Source organism: Miniopterus schreibersii (assembly GCF_964146895.1).
Source record: "Miniopterus schreibersii genome assembly, chromosome: 4".
Lineage (NCBI taxonomy): Eukaryota > Metazoa > Chordata > Mammalia > Chiroptera > Miniopteridae > Miniopterus > Miniopterus schreibersii.
In genome coordinates this window covers 88,253,266-88,264,723 of record NC_138105.1, presented here as the reverse complement: position 1 = coordinate 88,264,723, position 11,458 = coordinate 88,253,266, and the positions used below count along the sequence as shown (strand labels likewise).

General features: G+C 42.2%; 1 protein-coding gene across 1 annotated transcript; it reads left to right on the top strand.

Moving 5' to 3' along the window:
- Positions 1 to 327: 327 nt before the first annotated feature.
- IL12B (interleukin 12B) lies at positions 328 to 9,450 on the top strand (the record flags this gene model as incomplete). The annotated part of the gene is made up of 6 exons (XM_081135491.1): positions 328 to 415; positions 3,950 to 4,225; positions 4,810 to 4,927; positions 6,402 to 6,619; positions 7,574 to 7,731; positions 9,319 to 9,450. 6 exons carry the CDS (start codon positions 328 to 330, stop codon positions 9,448 to 9,450), a joined length of 990 nt encoding a protein of 329 aa, XP_080991617.1.
- Positions 9,451 to 11,458: the final 2,008 nt, after the last annotated feature.

The following is an 11,458-nucleotide window of genomic DNA, read 5'->3' as shown; positions in this document are numbered from 1 at the left end:
CCCCCTCTCCTTTCCTCTCTCTGAAATCAATAAAGATATATTAAATAATAATAATAATAATAATAAAATAAGAGGATTATACCAGAAGGCTAGCCTTAGATCTCTTTCAGCCTCGGATAGCGTATGGTTCATTTGGAGATGTGCTTATCCAGAGACTGGCATCAGGGCTCCTATAATTCACTTAGTGTTAACCTGACAGTGTAGAGAAGAAACAGGAAAATAAAGATTGAAAACTACAAACAGAGAAGGTATGGTTTCCAAAGGTAACTGAATGATGATGGGCATTCTCTCTCCTCTTTCCTCCTCCCCTCCCTCTCTTTCCAACAGATGCAGCAGCAACAGTCGGTCTTCTACTGTTGTTCCCTGGTTTTGCTGGCATCTCCCCTCGTGGCCATATGGGAACTGGAGAAAGACGGTAACTAGACTCTCCTTATTCTCTATGGAGTCCAGATCTAGGCCAGGGATCTCAGGCAGCCCCTGGGGGAAATCACCCTGAGATGGGCAACCATGCACTGGGGCTTCCTATCCAGAGTCATCACCTGGGAAAACATGGGCCATGTGTTTTCACTACTGAGGGTATGTATCTATTGTTTGACTTTCACATTTGATGACAAAGAAGGAGCTTTCTGTGGACCGTGGTGAGAAAAGAGATATGGACTTTGCCAGAATTACTAAAAATCAAAGTGAAGGATTCGAAAAGTATAGGAACTGTGTTCTATCATTTCTCACCCCACCACATGCTATCACCTCCTCAGCTGGCACCTAGATGGCTTACCTCTGACCACGTACTTTGGGGAAAGTATAGCATTTAGACTCACATTGACCTGGGTTCAAGGGCTGGTTCTGCCATTTACTGGTTATGTGACCTTGAGCAGGGTCACTCTGAGCCTGAGTGTCCTCAACCATAAACCAGGAATTACAAAGCGATACATTCTCCATGGATTATTAATGTATTAACTGATTGTTAGTTGTCCCTCAGAGATCCTCAGATGTTTCTCACTGAAGCCGACATAATAATGCTGACAGTACTGTCTTTAATTGTATAATAATAATACTTAATATTTATTGTGCATAGTATCTCATTTAGTTTTCACAGCAACCGTATGAAATAGGGACTGTGTGTACCCCATTTTACAGATTTTGAAAATAGAGACTACAGAGAGTAGGTAATTTACTCAATTTAACATACCTGGTAAGGGTGGAACAGGGACTTGATTCCAATTCTGTCTCTCTCCAAAGTCTGTACACTTAAGTATTTGAAGTAGATTTTACAAGAAGGACATGAAGCAATTGTTTCCTATGTCCTCGGAGAACTGGGGAAGAAAAAATAGGCATAAATTAAAAATGAAGATTTTTCAGCTGATGATCAGAAATAATCTCTTGCCTGGCCAGCATGGCTCAGTGACTGCGCATTGACCTATGATCCAGGAGATAGAGATTTGATTCCCGGTTAGGTGAGGGCACATGCCTGGGTTGTGGGCTCAATCCTCAGTAGGGGGCGTGCAGGAGGCAGTTGATCAATGCCTCTCTCATCATGATGTTTCTATCTCTCTCTTTCTCTCCCTTGTTCTTTTTGAAATCAATAAAAATATATTTTTTTAAAAACAAATCTCTTGATAGTCTGGAAAGTACAGAAAGAAGTTCTGAACTATTCCTCCATTCTTAATAATTTCAAGAAGACAATAATCCAGCCTCAGCTCCACCCCCCTCTATCCCAGGAAGGTTGGCAAATTTTAGACCCTCCCTTGAGTAAAGCAAAGGTCTAAGCCAGATGATTATGCCAGATCCCTTCCAACCCTGGGATTTTTAATGAGCTCAGGAACCAGGGCCCATGCACAGTTAACCCTTAGTTACTTCTGATTTGGTAAACCACAGAAATTCCAGAGAGTCAATGTGAGAAACCCTGAGAGGGCCTGTGACTATGGAGACAAGATGAGATGAAGCCAAGCACTAGGTTCTCAATGCTCCTCACCAGGCTCCCTCTTGAAGCTGTTTCACCTGCACTTGAGCAAGGGTCCTTCAGGGCTGCTGAGTCTTAGTTATGATAGGAAAATAGCTATGTTGGTCAGTCGCCAGTGGAACAAGGAAAAACTAGAGAAAGACAAAGGTGTCATGTGGTTTCCTGTCAGCACAGCTGATCATGTAAAAAGAGTTGGGCCCCAAGTGCGTTTTACCTCTTGTCTTTGTTACCTGTTCAGGAGTTGTCAATCCCTCTCATGTAAAGTGAGACTTTATATTCCACAATGCTTTATATTTGGACACTAATAACAACAGCCACCAGTTATAGAGCATTTAGGGGCATTGTGTTAAGCTCTTATATGAAGAGGCTTGTATAATACACATCTTAACCTTCTGAAACAAGTACTAATATTTTGCTCATTTTAAAGACAATGATGCCAAAGCATAGACTAACTGAATGTCTTGCTTAAGGTCACAGGCTAGTGTAAGAGATGGAGCTGACTCTAAACCCAGACCAATGTGACTGCACAAGCCAGGCTCTTAACCCCTGAGACTTTCACAGCAGACATCACAATCATCTGGAAAGCATTAAAAACAAAGCAAAACAGCCCCAGCAGGTTTGGCTCAGTGGTCAGAGTTGAGTCGGCCTGCAGACTGAAGAGTCCTGGGTTCGATTCTGACCAAGGGCATGTACCTCGGTTGCAGTCTCTATCCCCGGCCCAGTCGGGCACATGGGGGAGGCAACCAATCAACATGTCTGTCTATCTGTCTCTGTCTGTCTCTCTCTCCCCCTTCTACTCTCTCTGAAAAGCAATGGAAAAAATATCCTTGGTTGAAGATAAAAAACCTTTAAAAAACCCACAAAAAACTATGATCACTGGGTCCATCCCACAGTTCCTGGTGCAGCAACTGCAAATTTGCATTTCTGACAGATTCCCAGGTGCTGCTGCTGATGGTGGCTCCGTGACCCTGGTTTGAGAACCACTGTATTAAGTGATTCTATTTAATTATTAATTGATGCATGAATGAAGCTTTGATGTGACACCTTCTTTGAAATGCTATATACTAAGCCATTCCTCAAGTGCCAGTTTAGATGCTGGTATTAGAGAGACCCAATGCAAAGCAGAGGAGACAAGACAGTCTGAGATACAGCTCTTGTGCTTCTAACTTGAAGTAACCTTGCTTAGCCTCTTGGTCTCAGTCCCATCCTCTATAAAATGGAAAGGCTAAGACCTACTTAACTGCCTCATAAGAGTATGAAATAGCTTTGAAAAAAATACAGCAAGAATAAAAATTTCCATTGGTGAGTTTCATGCAGTAGAAATTAAATCCTAAAATCCCCATAGAAAACTGTAAGACAGCTTCTCTGTGTGGTTGTCTGACCTTTTGATCTGTGACTAACAATAACAACTAGCACTGAGTTTACCAAGGCAGGCACTGTGCTAAGTGTTTTATATGGTTTTTTAATTTAATCCTCACAGCCAAACCTACAATGTAGATACTATTATTGTTGTCATTTTACAGACAAGGAAACTGAGGTTCATGGTGATTCAGTACCTTCCTCCAAATCCTCCAGCCAGCTAGTGGGGATAGGAACTCAGTCCTGGTCAGTCTTTCTTGACATTCTGTGTCCTGTCTTATTTCCTTTGAGACCAAAATTGTGCTGGAAGTTTCTTATCTCCACCAGGCCTTCAGCAAATAGTCTTGTGCCGTTTGCATTTTTCAGTGTATCAAGGTATTCCTCATCTGCCAGCTACTCAGAGTTTAATTACTAACAACAGCCTGCCAGTTAATGAGTCGATGGCATCTCTGAAACTCTGTTTCTCTCTTCCACAACCTTGAGCCCAAGTGGGGCCCAGTACCCTGAGATCCTCTCAGCAAGCAGCACTTGCTGCTGTGAGGTTGTGCTTCAGCAGTGCAGATACCCAAGTACTTCAAGTAACACAGCCCCAGAGTTTATGGAGCTTACAGTATGCTCTGTGCTCTCCAGTTTATGTTGTAGAGTTGGATTGGTATCCTGGTGCCCCTGGAGAAATGGTGGTCCTCACCTGCGATACCCCTGAAGAAGACGGCATCACCTGGACCTTGAACTGGAGCAGTGAGGTCTTAGGCTCTGGCAAAACCTTGACCATCCAAGTCAAAGAATTCGGAGATGCTGGCCAGTACACCTGTCACAAGGGAGGAGAGGTGCTCAGCCATTCTCTCCTTCTGCTTCACAAAAAGGAAGATGGATTTTGGTCCACAGATATTTTAAAGGACCAGAAAGGTAATTCCATTCCCTTGGACAGTGTCAGTTTTCTCTTTTTCTCCATAAAAAATACAAAAATTTAAAATTTAAAAGACAAGACATGATCAGTGTAGTTAATGAAGTAATCAAGTCTCTTACGGAAACCACATGGAACCTACATTTTCCTTTGCTTTGGTTTTCCTTTGCTAGACACTTTGGGTTACCAACCATCAAAATCTCATGTTGAGAGAGTTTCATGGTGAGTCTGGATGCTTTTCCATAGGTTCTCTTTAAACAATGGTGATAATATTGAGAGAGGGTAATGGAGGTTAACCAACATGTTAACCAACATAACTCAGCACTGGGGTGATAGCCTTGAAAAGAATTAATACCCCCTTCAATATGTTAGGTGTGTAGTATGCTCTGCAGAGTCAGCTACCTATTGGGACACTCCCAGTCCTCTCTGAACTGCGTGCCAGGGAGCAGCAGCATTTTCCAAGGAACTGAATGGAAGATCTTTATTCTAGACCATTTGGTGGCCTGTGATTAATCATAATCAAAATCTTTCTGGGGAAAAATAAAACAACACCTAAATACTGAATATTTGTTCTTTTCAAATCCAGAACTCAAAAATAAGACCTTTCTGAAATGTGAAGCAAAGAATTATTCCGGACGTTTCACCTGCTGGTGGCTGACAGCAATCAGTACTGATGTGAAATTCAGTGTCAAAAGCAGCAGAGGGTAAGTGATACCACTCTGCTTTCTCGGTGTTCTGCCAGAACTACTATTTCGTTAAGAAAATAAGGGTGACCTAGTAATGGCCTTTCAGTTAATGATAAGGGAGAAAACAAAGTCAAACCCATATTTTTGCATTGAACCTCCCCTGCTTGCCTAAGTTGGGGAAAGAACATGGAGACTGAAGCTAATTGTCTGAACAAATGTATGTGCTAGAACAAGATCTTCTCTGGGCTGGGCATAGCCTCTGCTGTGTCTGAACCCACTCATCCAAATGGCCTGGTGATGCTTCATTAAGGCTCATAGCACCATGGGGAGGGATAAAAGGAGAAATCAAACTTACAGATCGCTTGTCAAAATTGCACCTTGAATCCAAAATAGAAACAGAAGCTCTAGGGCACAGACCTTGCAAGCCTTGAAGTTGACTCCAAAACTCTGAGGCCTCTAGACATTTTCCGAGGTCCACTTCAACCACTTTTTCTGCTGCTAACACCACTCATTTGAAGTTCACTCTTTGACCAATACACTTAGACTTTTCCTAAGAAACCAATTCCCATGGATATAGAACCTGTTAGCCCCTCTAACATATGACTTCACATACCATCTAAGTTCCCAAACAGTGGAGGAGAATGGAGCCAACCCTAGGTGAACATCCTGGACTGTTCACTATTTACCTGAGTCACCCTCTGGGGTCTCACTTTTTCACCTTTAAAATGAACATGCTTACTAAAGAAATGCTCATACAAGTGCACAAAGACAAAGAGGCAAATATTCATTGCAATGTTTTTGGTAATGAGAAGGGGAAAGGTCAAATGAAGTGTGGTACATTATACTCTTGGGCTTAATGTGCCGTCATTAAAATAACCCAATCTACATGGTCTGTTGTGGAGCACTCCCCATAATATGTTCAGACAGGGAAAAGATGGTTATAAAACTGTATTTGTGTAATCTGATCCTTATTTCATAAAAAATAAAATACATGTGTTTATATAGACAAAATATGTGTATATGCATAAAAACGTGAATATTGCTTTGAATAGTCATAGAAAGAGTTCTGGTCGAATACACAAGATATACATACTATTTCTATCTGGAGACTGCGATGAGGGTTAAAAGGGGGATTGGGTTTAAAAGAGGCACACACATTTCCTTTATATGCATCTTTATCATTTTAATTTTTATAGTTAGCATGCATTGATTTTGTAATTAAAATGGAAAAAATGAAACTAGAATTTTAATAAGGAGATATAACAAGGGGCTCTGGACGTAAAATTTTCCAAATTCATGTTGGCCAGAAGCACATAAGTGCAGAGTCATTTGGAAACGCTTCTCTGAAACATTTGTTCTCGTGGGGAGGGCAGTTCCTTACTGCCTGGGGAGAAATCAGACCAGTTAGAGAAACTGTGACCTCAGACAGTCGCAACCACTAGGAACTCGCCCACAAGTGTGTGACAGAGGATATGTCTATCTTTGACTTCAGCTCCTCTGACCCCCGGGGAGTGACCTGTGGAGCAGCAACCCTCTCGGCAGAGAGGGTCAAAGTGGACCACAGGGATTATCAGAAGTACACAGTGGAGTGTCAGGAGGGCAGTGCCTGCCCAGCCGCCGAGGAGAGCCTACCCGTTGAGGTCGTAGTGGATGCTGTTCACGGGCTCAAGTATGAAAACTACACCAGCAGCTTCTTCATCAGGGACATCAGTGAGTTTGCTTGATGATATGTGCTTAATAAAGATACATGCCATTTGTCACATGTTCACTGGGGTAAGGGTTTACATGCATTATCTCTTTCATTCCACACCCCCCAAAATGTACATAATACTTAAAGTACAAAAGTAGATACTATTGTCTATCTGCATTTTAAGGAAGAGAAAACTGAGTCTTTAAAAAGTTAAACTACTTGTCCCAGGTCTCACAGCTAGCAATTCAGACCCAGATCTGACCCATTGGAAAAAGCAGGCTCCTAGCTAAACTTCTGCACTGCTGCCCAGGCAGCTTCCGTGATGAATCCAAGAACAGCCCCTTCTGCATGATATTCCTATTCAGAACCAGCATTTCCCTACCAACTGCAATCATTCCCAGCCCATCTTTCTCTAGCATTTGAAAAGAGACTTCTTCATTGGGTTTTTTTTAAACCCTTCCAAAATGGACATCAGTTTTTTAAATTGGCAAATGGAGATTTTTCATTTCTTTTACCATTTATCCATTGAAATAAAGTGTGGGAGAACCACAGAGCGTGCTCTGGCATTTGTGGAGAGACTGCCTTTGGGGGTTTGGGGGAAGATGAGGTACAGTTCATAGAGGGGGACCAGGGAAGGTCTCACTGAGGAGGTAACATCCCCAGCAAGAAACTCAGCATGGTTCCGAGTTTGGTGCAAAGAGGGGGATTGCCAGGGCCCCCCTGGTTGTCATTGATAAGAAGGATTCTGAACCTCTCTCTGGTTCAGCCGTAAAAGATGTGGCTGCCTTCCACAGGCACCAGAGTGAGTATGAACAGCAGGGGAACCTCACGTCTGCCAATCAGGTGCTCAGAGAAGTTAAGTAACTGTCTCATGCACTCACAGCTGGTCAATGGTGAAAGTGGCATCAGAAGCCAGAACCACTTTGCTCCAAAGCCCCGCTAGGAAAATAAAGGGTGTTTATCTTCTTCCACAGTCAAACCAGATGCCCCCAAGAACCTGAAGATAAAGCCATTAAAGAATTCCCGGCAGGTGGAGGTCAGCTGGGAATACCCCGACACCTGGAGCACCCCACATTCCTACTTTGCCCTGAAATTTTCTCTTCAGGTCCAGGGCAAGAATAAGAGAGAAAGGGTAAGATGTGATTCAGGTGCCATATATTCTTTTTTTTGTTTCTTTAAATATATCTCTATTGATTTCAGAGAGAGGAAGGGAGGGGGAGAGAGAGATAGAAACAGCAGTGATGGGAGAATCATTGCTCAACTGCCTCCTGCACACCCCCTATTGGGGATCAAGCCCGCAACCCGGGCATGTGCCCTGACCAGGAGTCAAACCTCGATCTCCTGGATCATAGGTCAATGCTCTACCACTGGGCCACGCAGGCCATGCTCAGGTGCCATATATTCTGTAGTCAGGTTTATGCAGGCTCACATCCAGGAGGGGATGAATGATGATGATAACAGCTAATGTTTATTTAGCACTTTCTCTGTGCCTGAAAACTGTGCTAAGGGTTTTATCTCACTTAATCTTCACAGTAACTCTACAAAAATAGACAGTATTATTATCACCACGTCACTAGTGACAACACTAAAGCTCAAAGAGGTTAAGTGACTTGCCCAAGGTCACCCAGCTAGAAAGTGACAGAACCAGAACACACACTCAAACTGCTGCACACCAAGGCCTTATACCTCCTGATTGGTTGATCATTAATTCTGGCACTCAGAATTGGTCCTGATACAGAAGCACTGGACTCCAGGAACCGAAAATTATTATTTCAACTGGGTGAATATAATGGATGATAGAACATTCATGCCATTATCTCACCCAGAACGTACAACTCCTGGCTGTTCTCCATATTGTGAAATTATTTTATTAAACAGGATGTCATCATTTACATATGTTAGGATGACAGCTTTCCAATTTTCTTGCCATGGCTTCAATAACCCCAAGGTCCCAGAGGCATGTTCATTGAACTCCTTGGACACCAGTTTTAAAATTACTGGAGAAAGGTCTTATTCAGCATAGCATTTAGCATCTGGTAGAAGCTCAATGATTCAGTCACTCCCTGAGAATTTTCTTTTGCAGGAACAAGGGCTATTCAGGAGTCAATTTTACCTAAATATTATTTAAAATCTTGATATGTATCTTCCCTACTTAAGATCTGTATCATTCATAGGCAATATTTACTGAGTGCTTTCTATATGGTTAGAGGTTTTGCTAAGAGTTTTAAATGATCATTACCTTTAACTTTTAAAACTATATGAGGAAGGCATTACTACTATCCCTCTTTTATAAGTGAAGAAACTGAGACACAGAGAGCCTAAGACATTTTCCTGTGGTCACACAGCTAAAAAGTATCAATGTTTGGATTTGAACACAAGTTTGTCTGATGAAAGGATCAAGAGTGTGGTGTTTTTGAATATCTATGGGACAATTAGAGCAAATCTGTCCCAGTCCCACCATCGGCCTTTTACTGGGGTGAATGCACATGGGGCCTTTAAACACAGTAGCTGTGCTAGAAAGATAAAAGCTGAACCAGGTTCACCCTCACGGCTTGGAAACGAGAAAAGCTGCATCTGTGTTTAGAGCTTCTGTCAGTAGGTGGCGCAAGTACTACACACTCCCCGTTGAATTGCTCTACAATCAAGGTGTGCTGGTTTTGGGAAGTAAGCCCAGCCCACCTTGTGACTGAGTTACCAATGATTTCACTCTCCTTTGCAGAAAGATAAACTCCTTGAAGACAAGACCTCAGCCAAGGTCACATGCCACAAGGATGCAGTGATCCGTGTGCAAGCCCAAGACCGCTACTATAGTTCATTCTGGAGCGAATGGGCATCTGTGTCCTGCAGTTAGGTGAGCAGGCCCACCCAGACTTGCACACTCAGTGTACCCAGGTTCAGGGACATGGAGGGTGGGGGCAGTGCAGGAGAGGAAAGAGAGGATGCTGGCACTGTCTCCAGAGTCAGAAACATATACATTTGTTCATTAACAGATATTTATTTGATGTTCATATTGTTCCAGATACCATGCTGGGCTCAGATAAACTGCAGTAAAACGACCAAGCATAGGTCCTGCCCTTCTAAAGGGAAAGGCAAAGATGAAATAGAGGCAGCTAAGAGTCAGAGCAAGGATGGCTGCAAACTCTTTCCAAGAATTAGAGCCTTGTCCAAGGGGAAATGGGGATGGGGGCACTGAAGGGCTTTCAGCAAGGAAATGACATGATCAGATATTATTTTAAGAAAACTTTCAATAGAGCCTCTAGCGAGCAAAGTGCCAGTCAAATCCCAGACCACATAAGGAAGGGTTGGACCCTTCTGGCATGGAACCCCCACAACCCAAGTACCCGGATAACGTGTTGTGTAAAATAGGAAGGGTCTGCTGCTGCCTTCTAATCCTTATGGACTTCGGGCATTCTTTTTCAGGTTCTAGCCCCAGGATGAAACCTTGGAGGAAAAGAGGAAGATATGCAGAGGTTTTAAAAGACCTGATACAGTAGACCCAAAAAGATATTTTCTACCTAATTTGCTTGTTTTTTTAGGATCACAGTGATGTTTTTGTTGTATTTTTATATTTAAATGCTAAGTGTCCATCGAAACAATCAGATAATTTATAGAGTTTCCAGCTAGCAGGTTGCAAGTGCTATTTAAATATTTAAGTAATTTATGTATTTATTAATTTATTATGGTTATTTAACATTTTTGTATTAAAATTTGTATGTTTCACACTCTTATGACCTGATCATAAGGAATGGGTCCTATTATGCAAAATGTGAGTTTATGTGTCATTTATACTGACAACTTTTCAATCGAGGCTGCCAGTGCCTCCGTTTTATGACAGTCAGTAAGAACACAGTGTTCTGATGCCAGCGTCATAATATACTTGTGATGGATGGGATAATTAAAGAGAGATATGGGGACAGGAACCCATTTAAGGAAGTCCTGGGAAGATGTTAGTTCTCATATCCATGAAGACTTATACTTGGAATGGTGTTGACAGTTCAGGGCCACCTGTACTTCTAAGCAAGTTAAGTCTTTAGATGCCTGAATTTAGAAAAAATTAAAATTAAAAAGAATAAAATTTAGCTTCAGCCTCCTTAGCAATCCCCACTCCATTTATCTGTAAGACAGAGTGACACAGAGACATCGTAAGTGTCTGAAAAGTAAAAAGATCTGTGATTCAAGAGGAAGGATAAGAGTGGTTATGGCCAAGGACATAAAATTGTCAGAATGGCCAGTTGCTCCTTAATAGCCATGCAGGGAAAGCAGACAGGTGCAAAGAAACACTCAAGAATCGCCTACTGGTCGGCATGAGTGAACCTGACAAGCGGCTGTGACCAGAAAGTGCCCAACCATTAAGGTACTACTTTTAAGTAATGAATGTGCTTTTCATAAAGTGATTCCATTTATTTTCTGTTTATTTATTTATTTTTATATTCTGACTGTGAACTAATAAAAATGTGACTTTTCTTTGCAATAATATTTTGGGCTTTCTCAGCTGACTCGGGTATCCTGTTCTAACATTTACTAGGGTTGCAATTTTTTCCCCTACCACTGGAGAATTGCCTCTCCTTTAAAGCAGTTTCATTTCCAGTTTTGCAGAGTTGTCCTTTCCCTTTATAGGATTCCCAAAGTCAGTGTCTTGCTGAGCTCAGGGACTGTCCCTGTCATCTGACCGTGGGGGACTCTGCAAGGACACTAAACTGTATCATGTCCTTGTTACGGCAGTAGTTGCAATCTCCTGTCCTGAAATCAATTCTCCTAGTTTCCCAAGCATCCTGAAATAAAACTCCATCCTGGTAAAACCATTAACTCCCACCCTATAGGTCCAGCTCATGTTTACTGAAGATTTGCGATGTGTCTGA